We start from the raw sequence: 17,071 nt of genomic DNA, 5'->3' as shown, positions 1-17,071 counted from the left end.
TGGTAATTAAGTATGTCACAGCTGCCAGTGTAGGATGGTGACTTTTGCTATAACTTTGCCATCATAACCATGCTGTTGGTCAGGTTACTTGACCTGCTCTCAGTGCTTATCTATTAAGGATTTCGTTCTGGTATGTGACTGTGAAAAAGTGGTTAAAAAAAGTAACAGTTTCCTGAACCAGGGATATTCCAGTTGCATAACTACCTCTGGAGGATTTTTCCCAGAGCAAAAGGACTTTGTTAGGTGTGCAGGACACCTATGGCTTCTGTTGCCTTGAGAATTGCTCAACTGAACTGCCTCTAACTCATTAAACATGCCTCAAATTTACATCACCAATTGCAAATAGTAATTGCCCAAACCCTTAAAACTGGTGTTTGCTCTACAGAAAAATCAGCACTTGTTCTCCTCAATGGACCTCTTGCAGAAGCCAGAGTAATACCAAGAAAAGGAAACGTAACAGAAGCAAGTGGTACTTCATATTTTCAAAATGGTCTAACAGGAATGGAAAGCAGAGGGGTTCCTTCCTACACACTGCCATAAGCTAACATTCGCCCTGATGAATGCCAAAGGGAAATTACAAGTTTCCTTTAAAATGTCTGTTGTTCCTGCAAAGCTCCTGTTGCTTAGAAGGATTTACAAGGCTTTAGCTTTGCACTGGAGCTTTTGTGTTGATAAGGTATCTTTCAACAGGAAAAGAATCCCATGCAATTCACAGAAGTCACCACAAACATTCCCCAGGACAGGTACTTTTGCTAGCATAGTAAAATAAAACAGCAATACCGTACAAGAACACAGGGCCAAGACCTGAAGAGAAGTAGAATAGAAGTAAATTACTAGTATTTATTCTCACAGTAAGCAACTGAGTAAAAAAAAAAAAAAAAAAAACAAACCAAAAAAACCAAAACATTTCCCTACACACCAATCATCATTCTTTAGTGAAACCAAGATAGAGTTAAACCACCTCTCCCAACAATCATCACTTACTGTATTTCAACAGCAAACTTCTCTGAACACAAGATGACCATGTTTCAGAGCTTAAATGTTCCTTTGGTATAAATTTCAACTTATTTGGGGAGAAAAGAAAAGAATTACATCATTTGTTAGATTGCATTAAAAAGACCAAAGAAACAAAGCAACAGATGAATGTCAAAGCAACACAGCAGTGGTGGTCTTTGGTTTAGTCTATGAACAGCCACATTATATCATTGCTAAAGTCGGTGTTGGAGAAATTAGGTCTTAACTGAAAACTGTTTTAAATCCAGAGGAAATACCCTTTGTAGCACATGTAAGAATGTAAAGTTTATCATGGCAGGAAGCCCTGCCAAAAGCTCACAGAAAAATATTTCTGTGCTACCAGACAACCACAAGAGACAATTTTTAAGTTGCAAGAATAGGATGTTTCCCAGAGCTTTGTGCAGTTATTAGAATTTCCATCCTAACCTTTTGGGGGGATTTTAAAGCATTCAAGTTTTGTGTTCTTCTAATTTAAACAGAATTTGGCACCTAGAATAAGAAAATTTTGTCTACTGGTCACAAGAACTTTATCATCGGTGTTAACATGATTAATTCCAGTTTACTACTTTCTCTTCAATGGATGTTACAGAGATGCAAGTTGCTAAAATTGTGCCAGATGATTAATTTTACTTGGGAGACCTAGCTATTCATCTGTGTACATGGCTGAGATGCTTTCCAGCCCTTCCTGCTTTCCTCCAGCATTTGCAAACCTTGAAGAGAAAATAGACACAAACCACTTTGGTGGAGAGAGGGAAATCTGTAACCCCAAACGATGGCTTTGTAGTAGTGCCACTAGTGGGTTCAGCCTCAAGAGGCATTCTAAACAATAATTTATCTTTTACATCATCTAACTACATTAACACTAATGCTCCATACCATATGCCTTCTATAAAAGCTGTCCAAGGCAAATCAGGCCATTATCTAGATAACAGTATACACCAGTGTCTTTTCCATTGGCTTAGGACTGTGCCATCAGTGTCACTCACAGGGGCTTGCCAGGATTATGAGACTGTGACTGCACAGAAGTATCCAACAAAGACTTGAATCACTTGACCAGGTAGGTGATGGTTGTAAATCACATGCAATGTATGGGGTTCACAGTACCAGCAGTTATATATGTGCAATCAGGGCAAGGGGCTTCCTTTGAGAATGAGGGCTGGCATTAAGCCTCAGACCCAGCCTCATATTAGGGGAAAACTCTGCAAATTCTGGCCATTAGAACAACATGATGAAAATCAGGTTTTCTGCTCCCAGGTAAAAGTCCACTGCTGGGTGTTTAGCAATGTCACCTCTGTCAACATCTGCCTTACCTCAGCTTCCCTCAAAGTCAAAGCAAAAGATGATGGAACAGGTATTCCCAGGAACCAGTCCAGAGCAGCGGCAGTGGAGAAGGGATGCAACAGCCCGACTGGTGACATCAGATGTTTTCACCTCGCATCCTCCCCACAGCTCCAGAGCAGGGCCAAGTGGCCTCAAATGTGGGGTACCCCTGCTAGCTTATGACACCAACCAACCTCCTCTCCCAGCTCTGCCCCTATGGCAAAACCTAACCAGAAATGACTACTGTGGGTGTCTGTTTTGTGGTCTCACTGCCGAGTACCAGGGCAGGGCAGCTGGGCTCCTGGCAGTCCTCTTACCAGCAAACCTAAGCTCTTCAGAAGGGCTCTGCCTAGTGAATAAGAGAGATCTGGCAGCACTCAGCTGCCCACAAGTCCCTCTGAACATCCCTGTGAAAGGAAATCAAAACACATTAAAAAAACTGAATGTGTGGTTTATTATATTTAAGATGCTATTTGTCTATAGGGTTTAAATATGTCTGTCACATAGTTAACAGTAAATGAATGTAATTTTACATGTTCAGTATTTTGATACACAGTACAGGACTACAAGTGTGGTAAAGGAGCATGGGAAATTAATATTTCCTTGATGCACATATCAAATCCTGCAGCACCACTTAAGAGCTCGGAGTAAGGACTGAAGCTGCAGTATTACAAGCGCTACTAAATAAACCAAGAGACATACCTATATTAAACATTAGAGAAACAAACAAAAAAATGACACAAGGGTTTAATATTTAAGATTTGATACAGGATTAAAATACTAATATTTTTAATGTCCTGGTTTCAAATTAATAAATATAAAAACAATATAAAAATATACACCAGTTGATAAAAGGATGCACTGAGTAAGGTTAGAAAGCTAAATTTCACTTTCAAACGTATGCAGGTATGTCTTTAGGGAGAGGATTTCTGTGTAGCTGCGACTGGTCTTTCGGAAGAAGTCCAAGCTTGTGAGCTGTTCGATGTCACGCACGCGCGCAGTGTGCATCTTAAGAAGATCTTCGACCCACTTTGATTCATCCTCCAAGCTCTGAAATGTAAAAAAAAAAAAAAAAAAAAAGAAAAAGTTTTATAACATGCCATGTCAAAAATCATCTCTGAAAACAAATGCAACTTTTCTAAACATTGGGTCCATTTAAGAATCTCTGCTCTGTTCAAGAATGACTAAGGCAAACGAGTTCCAAGAAAACAGATTTGAAACTTAACATGCAAGATGATTCCTACAGTTTTATTTCAGGACCCATTTTAGGATGGGGTTGAGACAATGACCATAGTCATCTAGGAACAGATGGCCCCAGGTTGCAGGTGTTTCAGAAGAACAGCCATGTGCTTTCAGAAGATTCATTAGTCACTACATATTTTTTTATCTCACAGCAAGAGCTCCATATTAATCAGTTGTGTATTACCAAAGCCCAAACTCCAGGCTGTTTAGCTTTGAACCCTACCCTTACACATTATTCTCATCTGACCAGCACCTCATCTAACACAATATTATTTTAATTTTTCCACTTTACTGTTAGGACACCATTACAATTCATTACACAGTTGGGACTATGGTTTATGTTGGTACCTGTAAAATCGTGTTATTGGAACATGCATATTATTCACTGATAGAAAAAAGACTTTCACTAAGCATTTCCTAATACAAAAAAAAAGAAAAAAATCAGGAAGGTGATGCTGCCACAGTGATCAGGGTCAAGTTGCGTGGGTGTAATCTCTCTTAGGGGACTGCTCCTGCTGCATGCCTTGTGCCAGCTCTGGTACATGTTGGAGCAATCCACAAACCAATGTAACTCACTAAGACATCAGAAAATCAACCCTGAAAAACACTGCAGTTCCTGGCTGTTTGAGTGCGTTAACCAGCCCAGTGACATGTCCCATGAGCATTGCAGCCAGCCCCGGGGACTGCACGGTGGGGAGCAGACATGGGAAAAGGACAGAACAAACAGGACTTTTCCCCCTTTGGCCTCTCTGGCTGGTACGTCTACACTGCTGCTGGGGAAGCAAGTTAAGAATGGAGGGTCGTGCCTCTGGGCATTTGGACTCCTTGTGTGTGACTTGGAAATCCTGCTAATAAAAATCTCCTTCTGGGCTTACTCCTGAAAATGAGCCCTTTCTGGCTGTCTCAGCAAGGTCCTCCTACAATGCGATCCTCTCACCGATCAACACTAAGCTTCAGCAATGCCAGAGCCTACCCAACGCAGTAGATGTGCCACAGACCAGGCAGTGGGTCACCCTGCAAAGGCCAGGAGGGTGAGCATGATCGTTTGCACAGAGAGGACATGAAGTACCAGCTAGGTCACAGCTGGCTGCTCGAAAGCAAACATCCATGACCCAGTCACCACCTGTCTGTTTTGAAGCTTTTCAGTTCCAAACCAACTTTCCTCTCCATGTTACTAGCACCCTGAGACCCAAAACCAGGTCTGGACCATGGAAAGAAAGATGCAAATTAAGAGGGAAGAGAAAGGAGTATGCCCTGCTCGCTCCCCTTCGCCTGTAGTGCCATGCTCCAGGAGCACTGTTGGCAGCACACGGCTGCAGGAAGCCTCCAGCTCAGCCATCAGCCTGGCAATCAGATTCCTAGTCTGCAAATGGGCCTCAACAGGGTTATTACTGCAAGTGGAATCACCGTGACATTTTTGTTGTCTTCAAGCCTTCTTTCTGAGCAGGGAATCTGCATTTTATGGAGCTCGGAGGGAAGCCCAATTGCTACAAAGCTCAGTTTTTTGAATACAAGGAGGACTCTTTAAGAGTTTGTGAAAGGCCTGCAATATGAATAAATCACAGGACTGTGAGTCTGGTTTAAACCAAGTCCAGCAAGACAGAGTTTGCATGACCCCAGGAAATCAATCGACTGATCTAGGTTTTAGTTTTTCCATTCCACAACTGGCCAATGAAACCTCAGGATTTTAAACACAGTGATCAGCTAACATGGTATTATAGTTCTACAGAACAATGAATGAAGTGTATAAATTTAAAATTATAGTTTTCTCCATCTGTGCTGGTTAGTCTCACCTCAATAGCACAGTGAGGCTTAGAAGGAAAAAATAACAATTAAAAACATGGAGGTAAATAGCAATAGGCAATCAATTAGGAGGGTAACCACTGGAAAAGATACCAGATATTCTGGACAAAAGAATCTCTCTGGATATCAAATTATTAGCTGGAAAGCTGAACATGATCAGAGTGTAGACAGGTGGGTGATGAACTTGCTTATTAAAAGAGAAATTTAGAAGTTTTGCTGAAAGGGAAAATAGTGGCCTGGAAGAAGTTTCTAGTAGAGTTCCTTCAGCTTTGGTCTTGGAAAGGATTTTGTGTAATGTGTTCATACATGCTTTTTGTGCCAAGATCATTAGTGTGCTAGTGAAAAAAACCCAACAATTGGGAGTTCCTGTCAATGCAGAAGACTGGAATAGCATACTGGAGGATACAGTTGTGGGAGTCCCTGGTATAGTATGAAATTGGGTTATCCACACTGACAACAAAAATTTCTCCTAAGCTGGGAGCTTCTCAGGTGAAACAGCAGATAGAAGAGAAGGACCTGGGTGTACTGGTTGTGCATGATTGATTGTGAGCCACTGTTATAACACAGCTATGGAAAAAGCGAATCCTAGATAGTATCAGGGAAGTTACGTCCAGTGCAAAGAAAACCATTTTAATTTTGAGATCTCAGCTGGAGTACCTTATCTCACTCGTGTTCCAGAAAAAAAAATAAATTAAAAAATCAGACTGGTACGGATGCATAGGAAGGCTACTAAAATGTTCATCCTCTCTTACAAGAAGAGCAAAAAAAGATCCTGGGTCTCCTGTGAATAGAGAGAAGTATATGCCTGGAGAATCATCATAAATCATCACTAGGGTAAATCCCAAAGAAGCCCAGTGAAGGGCTATTTAAGCCATAGAAAAATGTTGACACAAGAATAAATGGGTATAACCTCACCATGAATAAACACAGTTTGGAAATGGAACAAATTCAAATGAGAAGAGTAGTGGTATTCTCCAACGGCTGTGTGAAGAGAGAGAAAATGTGCAAAAAGAGCAGAGCAGGGGGAAAGCTAGTATTTCTTCAGATCTTAAAAGAAAGCTGCGGAGAGGTTAAGGAAAAATTCTTCTATTATCCCATGCATTTCATCCATGAAGTATGTGAGGTTTTACACAATCACTTCTTTGAACAAATAAGACAGAACACCATGTGCAAAAGTAAGACTGACACTGTATTCGAATGGCAAAATTTTGCCTAACTGTATATTCATTCAAGAGCTACATTTAAATATTTTTGGAGTGGTTCTTTGCTATGTAAAAAGCATAGACCAATATCTGCTAATGACCTTGTAGTAGCACTGAAGTTCCTCCCAGAACTGTAAATACATACACCATAAGCAGCATGAACTACAGAGAAAAGAAGCCTGGGTTAGAATATAAGAAATCAAAGAGTAAGAGAGGCCATTATCCTAAATAGTTCATAAAAAAGGTTTCAGCAGTTTAAGAGGACCGTGACACACAGTATAGGAAGGAAAAAAAAAAATTTACTTTGTCATAAAATTGCATATGGGCAGAGTTACAAGGACAGAGGCACTAATAAGTGCCAGATTAGTAACTTCCAGATCACCAACTGGATCTTGATTCAGAGGAAAGCAGTCCAGAGAAAAACCACGATGAAGTATATGTAGGACTTTCCGAGACTTCTGGTGGAAGACATCTCTGCCCAAAGCAGTTAAGAGTCTAAACAGGGGGAAGCCAGACCTGCTTAAGAGAGAGGGATACTGCTCCAAAAGCATGGTTTTAAAAAGAGGGACCTGAAAGCAGGCGATGTTTGATGAATGAGAAAGAGACAGTGTTCCAGGTGAATTGTGTACAGAGTTGGAATGACTATTTCTGCCTGTAGCTGGAATAGGAGTCTTAACTTTTTGTGCCAATACAAAATTCATAACACTAATGTGTTCATTCAGGAAACGGTCTCCTGGCAGCCTATAGTGAAGCGTCTGTGTGCAGGAATCCGCACAGCTGTGTAATGGGAGAACAAGTTCAGGCGGAAGGACAAGTCTAAATACAGCTGCCTGGGAGGACTGCTGTCCTTGCCGAGCGCCGGAGCCCATGGGGACCCAACTGCTCTCTTACAGCACGATCAGTTGCCGAGTGCGCGTGTTACTTTCTGCAGTGCTGACCAGACCAAAGCCTTTGCGCTTCTCCAAGATTCTTACACTATAGGGTCTTGCATCCTAAAGGAAGATAGGAAAGGAACCAGGAGGGTGTCTGGTCATCTCTGTTAATAAGAACCCAAACTTCTCCCTTGAATCAAGACATGTCCTGGAAATGGCGATAGCTAGCACTCTACCCTTGGCAGGTTTTAGCGTATAGTTTTAATACTGCGTGGGTTGGATGTAATCATGCTGTCTGATGCACCCAGACTGCCATAGCAGACACACTATATTGTACCTGCATATGGAAACAGACCTCAATAAAAACATCAGGCTGGCTGCCAGCACAGTACGTCTACGCACACAACCTCCCCCCAACCTGCTCTGAAGTTACACTGACAGTGTCTGCCAAAACATAGAAGCCTACAGGTTGTTTACTGCCAACATACTGTATGTCAGTTCTTCCAGACAATTTTAGGTGCAATAACAGTTCCATATTTTCTCTCATATCATGGAGGAGTGCTTTCGTCTAATGAGTTGAACATGACACTTAATAGAGTCACTACCTTGTGCTTTCATTCAAGACATCAGTGAGCGCTAGCATCTAATAGTAACAGAGTTTCACATGTCCCAGGGATATATTTACCATGGGGCTACAGTAGTGCAGCAGAACTTACATTGCAGCTCTCATCATTGTCAGGCCGGTGGGGAAGGATGTATGAGAGAACGGAGAGTGGTCCATCGCACTTGTCAGCTGGCTGAGTGAAATCTAAGCAGCTGGTTATGATGGCATAGTAATGAGTAGGAACAGGGATGGCGCCGCCTTCCACGTACCTGGGGGAATAAAGCAAACATTTATCCACAAAGGGTAAACTTGTTTGGAAGAAGGTTACACGAACAGCATGGTCTTTCCTCCCCTACATGTGAGGACACATATACGTTGTTAAGATGTGTTTGATTCCTAAATGCTGTCTGAAAATGAGCATTCAATTAGCTCATGTTTGGATACTGTGCTATAGAAATACCACACACCAGTGCTGAAAGGCTTCTTCAGTTCAGGGACACAGAGAGAAAGCATTACTGAATTAACGAAAGACTTGAGTATCTAACTCAATAGCACTGCTATGGTTTGCTCTGGTATCCAGTTGTCAACTCTTAAATTCTGGAGAATTTTAGAGAAAACAGATTATTTGAAACATAATTCAGCTTCATCTCAAGAATGAATGAACACTTAATTTCAAAGTCAAGGTGAACAGTTACCTGCTGAATTGCCATTTCCTTATTTTTACCACTGCCCTACCTACAGGGGCATTCAGTCTTGATGAACAATAATTTTAGAAAGAGCTAGAAAATTATATCTCCTCTGAAAGATCAAATACTGTGCAGATAATTAATTGTTTAAGATAAAGCCATCATTAAGAGAAGCAACAGCAAACCAATTTAAAGACAAACTCTTACTGTTTTATTTTGTCAGATGTGTCATGTAAACCATCATAGTCATAGTCAAAGATTGGTCCACTTATAACATTGACTCCGTTTCGTTCAGTGGCATATCTCTTCACCAAAACCCTTTGGAAATAGTTCCATACCTCTGTGGAGGGAAAAAAAAACCCCAAACGAAACCAAACAACCCCCCCCCCCCCCAAATTTAGATAAGTCAAAACATGTCAAGATTATAAACAATTTTTTTTTCCTGAAAATAAAAATCCAGTGGACATTATTCACACGATGGTAGGGGAAATCAAAGACTAATCATTACGGATTTACTGCATCTTCATTCAGTTTGGTCAATAAAGGCTATTCAGACTTTGTTCTCTGTTGATTTTTTTCCCCCAGCCCGTGCTAAAGGAAATGCACGGTACCACTCCCAGGCTGGCATTGCCATAGACATTGCACAGAGAGCCTGCTGTTCCTTCACCAAGCAGTAGAAACAGCTATTCACACACTTTTGATGTCCCTGTAAACACTTCCTTTGTCTTTCTTATCTTGTTACAGGGAATGGTGCTGTGTTTTTTTTTTTTAATTCTAGAAAGGAAACAGCACCGTGATTAAAAGCAAAACCCAAACATTTTAAAAGTAAGGGAAATACAAAGGTCAGATTCTTCCAGTTAAATTCTCCTTGGATACAAAATGTCTAACTTACAAATTACATGCTGTCAAGGATGACCAAATTATGGCAAGGCATCTCATTACAGCAACTTTTGGGAAGAGCATGACACACTTTCTCCCACCACGCCCTCCTCAACCTTAATAAGTTAAGATGCTTGCAGGGACGGGAAGGACACTGGAATCTCCAGTTACATCATTCTTTTCCTTCTTTTTTCCCTTTTATTTTAACACAAACAGAAGTGTGTGTAAACAAAACATCTCGGACTTGTAAAAGTTTAACTTTTGTCTTGCCAGCTCAGACCGTTAAGTCCATGGTTCCCCGGCATGGATGGCAACGCTAACCTCGGCAAGTTCCCCAGTACGCCTCGTCCTAAGGCTGCTCAGTGCCACCCGAACTCCCTGCTCAGGCTGATGCAGAGAGCTCCACAAGCAGTGGTCCAACAAGAACCTCATCTGCGGTAACCACTTGGCAGTACCACTCCTCCAGCTGCTCGCTCCTCCAATGCATTAGCCTTAACAATAAAAACAGCCCCAAAAGGAAAGCTTTTTTCTCCCCCAGCCTGCTTTTTCCAGCTGAATCAGTTCCCCACTTAGGTCCCCCCTATGCAGCCACATATTCGACAGCAATGCCAGTGCAACGGGGGACCGGCCCAGAGGCATCATCTTGCAGCGCCAGCAAAGCAGGAGCTGCTTAAGCCAGACTCACTACAGAAAAGATGGATGCAGAATTACTGCCTGGAGGAATGGGATGGGACAGTGACTTAAAAAAAACAAGGCAGAGGAGGGGGCCTCTGCAGCCAGCACTGCTACCAAAGCCAACATAGCATAAAACCGCCACCTTGTATTTTCCTTGTTGAGGAAAAAGCTCCATATAATGAGCTTATTCTCAGCTCTCGTTATTGCAACCTGCACGCATGTAGTGGTTCATAATTCCCCAGGAATGACATTAGTTCCAGCATTTGTTCTCGGGGAATCCTTCACCCCCTTGTGATGAAGAGGAAGGCCACTAGACAAAATGAGCTGCTAGTGGTGGGTTGTTCTCCTGCGATTAGCATCTCAGCTAATTTTCTTAGACTAACATTAGCATAGAGAGCATTTTTATGAAGTGATTTGAGAGTGGGAAATCCCCAATAATTTTGCACTCTGTAATCAGTTAAGTGCCTTTGCTCAAATTTCCAGCAAACATCACCACTTGTTCCTACTCAGAGGTTTTTCAGTTAAAAACACTCTTTTCTGGTTAAAAAGAAAAAGCCTCCCATAGGCTTTGATGTTTATCCAAACCTCTCTGGCCTAAAATCTGAATTGGAAATCTCACAAGAACAGGCTCTTGAGATTCTTCCAAGGCTTCTCAATTCCTGCCAAGCCAAAAATGCCACCAGAATAGTCTGATGGTTTTCCTACCTCTTGGCAAAATTAGAGAGAAAAGGGATGTGCAGACAAAAGAAATATTAATACTATATCCCTGCAGCACTGAAAGTTTCAGCCAGGTTTAAGTCATTCCTCATTTTCCATAAATTAGTTTCCTCTTCCTTTTTCTTTATAGGTAATAAACATGTTTGGTCTCCCTCTAAGGGCATGGATAGAAAAATCAGAAATAATCACTTGTCCCTGAACTACAACAACATGCTAAGTGCACACTCCCAGGCGGCTCCAGTTGAGAAGTAAAAACATGTTACCTAAATACATTCTGCACTAGCTTGGGCTACAGACAAGAAAATCTGAATAGTCTTGCACAAACTGAATTACTGTGGCATGAAGCAAAATTGCTGAACTACAGCATGTCTGTGCTCTTATCTTAGCCCAGCACCAAGGAAAATAAATCTTTCTTAAGACTTTCTTGTGGTATTTTGTCTGCCCATACTTAGAACTATGCAGGTGCCCACATGTATTATCTGCTGGCTACAGGTAACTGAACTTTGTTGTAAACTTCTCCCCTTCATAGTCCAACACACATATTGAAAAAAACCAAACCAAACCAAAACACACATGTTGGGAAAGAGAAGTAAAGCCGTGGAAAGGGTACCTACTTTTGAAGGCGGGATACATTGGAATGATATTTGTTATTAGAAAAGCATCATATTTTGCTTCGGCAGAGGAACTTAATTCTGGAAACAATAAACCAGAAAAATATTAATCGGATGAAATATCAGAAATTCAAAGAATATAAAAATGTTTTGAAAAATGGCTTCAGAGATTAACCAAAGGGAATACTGTCATCTAAACAGCAATCTGAATGCTATATTCAGAAGTGCACATTTTACACATAAAATTTGTCTTTAATGTGACAGCTGAACATGGAAAGTAAGGATTTCATCTTTGCTTCAACTGCTCTACCACTTCAAAATATTTTTATAGGTCATCTATTTTTGCAGTCTTGAAAGTCAGAGAGCTGCTCTGCAGGCTTTTACAAAAGAGGCAAACAATTTCCAGGGAGAGGAGTGCGGGATTATCTTCTAGTTCTGAGCAAGCCTCTGCACCAGTAATTCCATATCAGAAATCAACCATAAAATATTTCAGCCACTGAGCAAGGAAGGCAGAGCAATGAAGTTCACAACTGTGAGACAGTTGTGTCCCTTGAACATTTACTAATCCCAGAAGATCATTGCTCCAAGACTGAACCAATGTAACTGCACCAGGAGAATCCAGGACACTCGTTTTCTAAAAACACAGGTTTTCTACTAGCACTCTTTCTGTAGGATGGTAGAAATTTTTACAGTATGCAAAATCTAATTTGGATTTATAAATTAAATATACATTTATCTTACTGCTGTTTGAACTCAAAATTAAAAACTCTGACCAGATTCCCAGTTCATATAAGCTGCTATCTGTCCACTGACTTCAAAGGGACAGCTTTTGAAGATTGTCTTCTAGCTTGTACTCCTACTCTGTGCAATTCTTTGTTCACCTTTATTTTTATTAACTAAACTGGGACACTTCACTGTTTTGGTGCATGAAGCTGGACATCAGTTTGGAGCATCTGTCGTGGAGCTGAGGGACCACAGCTGTGATGGCAACTTGTGGCATTGGGCCCTTGATCCTCAGCAAGTGCTGCAAGAATAATGTATCCATCCCATTGGGCCCCATACATGACACCGGTGCAGGAGCAGCCCCTCTGAGGAGAAGATATCACACAGGAAGAAATCACCCCAGAGCGGCGGGAAAGTAAACCATTCCTACCTATATTCCTTCCCAACAATCTCAAACAACCTCTTAGTCTGTTTATATCTGGGCGGGGGTTCATACCTAAGGTTTTCCCTAACAAAAAAAAAAAAAAAAAAGAAAATTACAAAACCTCTAGGTATTAAAAAGCTGTCTGAACTTACGAGGAGGGAAAAGGAAGCCATAGGAGAGCTGTTTGTCGCTTCTGTAGGCTGTACAGCTCTGGCTGTTTCCTGGAGAAATGCGGAGGTCGGGCCTCACACAGCTGGCCAGGTGCTCCGGGACACCCGATACCTCTGCCTGCATTGAGGAACATGGACAGAAATGACAAGAAAAGTAATTCCAGCTTTTATAGCTAAAAGAAAACTATTTCATACAGCTGACAGATTACATGCAGGGCCTTGTGTGCAGTAAAATAAACCACCTAGCTGTACAGCCATTCCTGCTCCTGTATCTGCTGCAAATCCCCTCCTTCAGGTAGAAGTCACCATGGGAAATAATTCAAATGAAGTCGCTGATTATTCCATCATAATAAAACAAACCCCTATCGAGCAAAACTTAGAAACAAAATGAAAACAGGAGAAGAAATATACAGCCTTTGTGCCTTAAAACTATTTTCTCCTGAAGGAAAAAAAAGGATTTGGGCATTGCTTACAATGGTATTTGACATAATTTCTGGTGGGAAAATCTACTCAGGGAAGGGGAATTTTAGGACTTCAAGAATACAGGTACCGAACAGATTTCCCCGGGATTTTTAAGCACTTTTTTGAGAGCAAAGACAGCACTAACCTGTTTGGAAATAGTGTAGGATGTCCAGAGAGGCATGAGGAATGTTTCACTGTAGCCACTTTCAAAGTCATGGTGATGCAAGATATTGTATTTTGTGCGGTACAGTACTGCAGGGCGCCCATAGAGAAGATGCTTCTCTACAGATCAGAAGAAATTAGATTTGCATTTATTACTGAAAACCTTAAAGGTGAAAAATAAAGAGGCTGGCTTTCCAACACATGCTGATTTTACAGTGATCCTTAATGGGATACTGACCCTGAATAACTGCTAAGGAAATCTTGTAACAGAGAGAGCAGCAGTTCTTAATAGTTTTGGTTGGGATCCCCCTTCCAGGCTCACAACCCACTTTGAGGTCAAAAGTCCCTTCTGCACTTGAAAGCTTGTTGGGGTTATGGCATGGAGAGAGGGTGTTTCTCCAAACAGAGGAGACTCCACAAGGATCTTTGTGTCCACATTACAGTCACACATGAGGTGATAAGCACTTTTTTTGTAGCTTTAAATCAGCCCCTATCCTATCACTCCTGCTACTCTTCTCCAGATTTTTTCTCCTTCTTATGTTTTCTGAGAAGTCCCTCTCAAAAGGGATGCAAAACTGCTCACTCACTAAAAGAGTATTTTTTTCCCACTTGGCTGATACAGATAATGTTCTGAAGACTGATGTGCTATTTTCTGTCAGTAATATCAAAGAAAACAAACAAACAAAAAGCCTTTTCCTAACTTTAGCTACAAAAAGACACCTCCAACTCTGCAAAACTTGCTTTTCTTCTGTCATGGTGATATGTTATGGTTAAATGTCACTAGATACCTCTGACAAGCTTACTTATAAAAAGACAAAAACATCATTGAAAGACATAGAAGAAGAATAAATTTCCTGGCTAATCTCGCATTGTGCTACACAGTTCACTGATTTTGATTTTGCCATTTGACAAAACAGATTGGCTCGCTTTTGGAAATCAAAACATAGGAACAAGGAAAGCGGCCTAACACTGTTCACAGATAGGCGTTTAACCTGAAAGAAAAGGGCATGTTTTATTAGTGTTTCAGTCCAAATAGAGGATATTTTTATAGGACGCGTGAAAGAAAAGTAGGAAGAGCCTTCCCTAACGACACAGACGATAAACTTGCTTTATTCAAGAGAAGCTGAAGTCATCTTTTTTCTGCATGTGAATAACAAGATCAGGTAAATATGCATGGTGCACCATGTGGGAGAAGGGAATTACCAAATAAATGCAGGAAGATCTGCGAACAGGTGCTACAGACCGTCATAAAATACAACAAAATAACTTGCACATAGCAGAACTACTTGTTTAAATAAGGGGCACTTCATTCCACTTAACAGACAAAGTACAAATGAGCAAGTGAAATTGGTTTAAATGCTTATATCTTAAAATACATCAAAAATACTGTTTTTATACTACTGAAGTGAAGAAGCATCAAAACCTTAAACCAAAATAAAGGTATTAAGATGTCTAGGAGTGCAATGGTGAGGGTGTTTTTTCCTGATGCCAGAAATTGCCACAGCAGGGAGTAGCTCTTCACTAGTTGGAAAAATCAATTTAACGGGATGAAAGCTGCAGAAAGGCAATTTAACTCACAAATAAAAGGAATAATTTCACCTCTAGAAACTAAAGGATAGGTTGCATTGCCTGTTCATAACAGAAAAACTGAAGAAATAGCTTCATAAGGGAATTAAAAAAAAAAACAAAACACCTCCTTAGTCATCTGAGCAATACGATTTGAAGTATCTCAAAAGTCCATGTCTAAACTCAAAGCTTCAGAATTTGCTAATTTGGACAATTGTTATGGTGAGGAGGATGCTTTGAAATTGTGATGCTGAACCAGATCACAGCTGTGAGAAGGAAAGCTCTGCTTCGGTGTGCCTTTCAGTCAGTATTGCTGCTCAGAAAAGCAGTTCCCATTCCCTCCCCTCTGGTTCTATTGCTACCTTTTAACCCGGACCACAGCCCTGATGCGGCGAGAGCGCAGCTGCACCGAAGTCAGCGCTGGCACACAGCAGGGACTGGTGCAGGAACTAGTGTCCGGGAGAGCAGGGGATGCTTTCTCCTGGGAGTAACGTTGACTTGAACACCGACGAGGGACAGAATTGTACTAAGCATCCCTGAACCAACAGAGCAGTTCTGCACTTGTTTCAGCGGATAACCTGCACGCTAAAAACCAAGCATTAAAGACCCAGTCAGGGATTGTCAAAGCAGCAGTACCATCCTTTCTACCACTGACCTGGTGAAACCTAGGCCTGAACAATACTGGTAAAACACAGCGTGCAGATGTGGTCTGTGTTTTTCACCCCATTTATAGCTTGTGGTTGAATGGAGTACTGCCTCACGCACCCTCTCCTTTCCTTATCTCTCTGCTTCCACAGGAGAGATTAAGCCTTCTAAAGGTGATGGAAAGGAAGAGCTAAAACTCATAGCACTTTGAGCGATACTTTAGTCCTGGTTACAACAAAAGGTAGAGTGCGCTCCCTCATGTGAGCAGCACTTAATCTTGCCCACGTCTCATGTATGTCTATGTGCTATTTTGACAGTTATTTGAAAAGACAGTTTACTACACATTAACCAAACCAAAACAGGAGTTTCTCTGGTATTAATGACACAAAGTGACTTGCAAAAGAAAACAAAAATAGCTTTTATTAACCGAGGCACCAGGCTCTTACCTTCTGTTCCCTTGACATGAAAGCGCTTGTTGAGTTCATCCAACTTGTTCTTCTCAAGCATAGAAAAAAGGAACAAGATTAGGATCACTGGAGCATTCTGACATCTCATTTTACTAGGCATCTAGCAAAACAAAACTAGTGCTATAAAACACTGACGATTTTTTTGTTTCCTGTTTTACAAAAAGCCGTAATAGTTCCAAAAGGGCACAAACACTTCACAGGAAGGATCTGGGGAATTCTTACAGATTAAATCCTCCCAAAATAGATAAAATATCTACAACTTTACTAGGCAACTACTGCTAATAGTGGAAGCACCAGCAGATCTTTAAAACCTACCTTATCATCACACGTACATCCTATATCAAAATCTGAGGCAGAAGGTAGAGCGACAGGATAGAGTGGTTTAGCAACTTCATCTGGCACAGTTGGTTTGTAAACATTGGCTCTCAGAAGGTGATTTAAACTTCCATGGGTGCCGTTATTGGGAGCAGGCTTTAATCCAAGCAGATCTATGAAACCACCAAAGACAAGTGAATGATGGTTAGATTGCAAACATTTATTCAGCAGCATCTCTACCAAGCAAAGACATTTATTTGCAATACTGTTTACACCCACAACATGTTAATGAATGCTTTTAATGTAATAAAAATACTAACCTTTCATCCAAATCATAAAATTGCAGACGCTGCCTGAATAGTATGGTAGCCTTTATGACAAGAAGGTTAATTTGCATCAGGACACTGGAAAACAGTTTTATTATAACTACTCCTGCAGCTTCCAGTGCAAACCTACGGTCAACGTGCTGACCTTACACCAGCCATCTGGAACACAGTGTTATTAGTCACCTG

General features: G+C 41.1%; 1 protein-coding gene across 9 annotated transcripts in view; it reads right to left on the bottom strand.

Moving 5' to 3' along the window:
• Positions 1-2,769: 2,769 nt before the first annotated feature.
• The window catches only part of ENPP2 (ectonucleotide pyrophosphatase/phosphodiesterase 2), a 73,770-nt gene continuing 59,468 nt past the window's right edge, over positions 2,770-17,071 (bottom strand). For 7 of the 9 annotated variants that reach the window (XM_030012359.2, XM_030012367.2, XM_030012361.2 and 4 more), the window contains exons 18-25: positions 16,560-16,732; positions 16,224-16,275; positions 13,550-13,686; positions 12,925-13,060; positions 11,629-11,706; positions 8,951-9,083; positions 8,170-8,326; positions 2,770-3,384 (exon numbers count right to left, since the gene is read on the bottom strand). In XM_030012359.2, coding sequence (XP_029868219.1) covers positions 3,214-3,384; positions 8,170-8,326; positions 8,951-9,083; positions 11,629-11,706; positions 12,925-13,060; positions 13,550-13,686; positions 16,224-16,275; positions 16,560-16,732 — 1,037 coding nt within the window. In that variant the 3' untranslated portion in view covers positions 2,770-3,213. The remainder of the gene's footprint in view (positions 3,385-8,169; positions 8,327-8,950; positions 9,084-11,628; positions 11,707-12,924; positions 13,061-13,549; positions 13,687-16,223; positions 16,276-16,559; positions 16,733-17,071) is intronic. The other 2 variants (XM_030012360.2, XM_030012365.2) reach the window with 1 other exon arrangement.

Source organism: Aquila chrysaetos, chromosome 4 (assembly GCF_900496995.4).
Source record: "Aquila chrysaetos chrysaetos chromosome 4, bAquChr1.4, whole genome shotgun sequence".
NCBI lineage: Eukaryota > Metazoa > Chordata > Aves > Accipitriformes > Accipitridae > Aquila > Aquila chrysaetos.
This window is presented reverse-complemented; position numbering and strand designations above follow the sequence as displayed.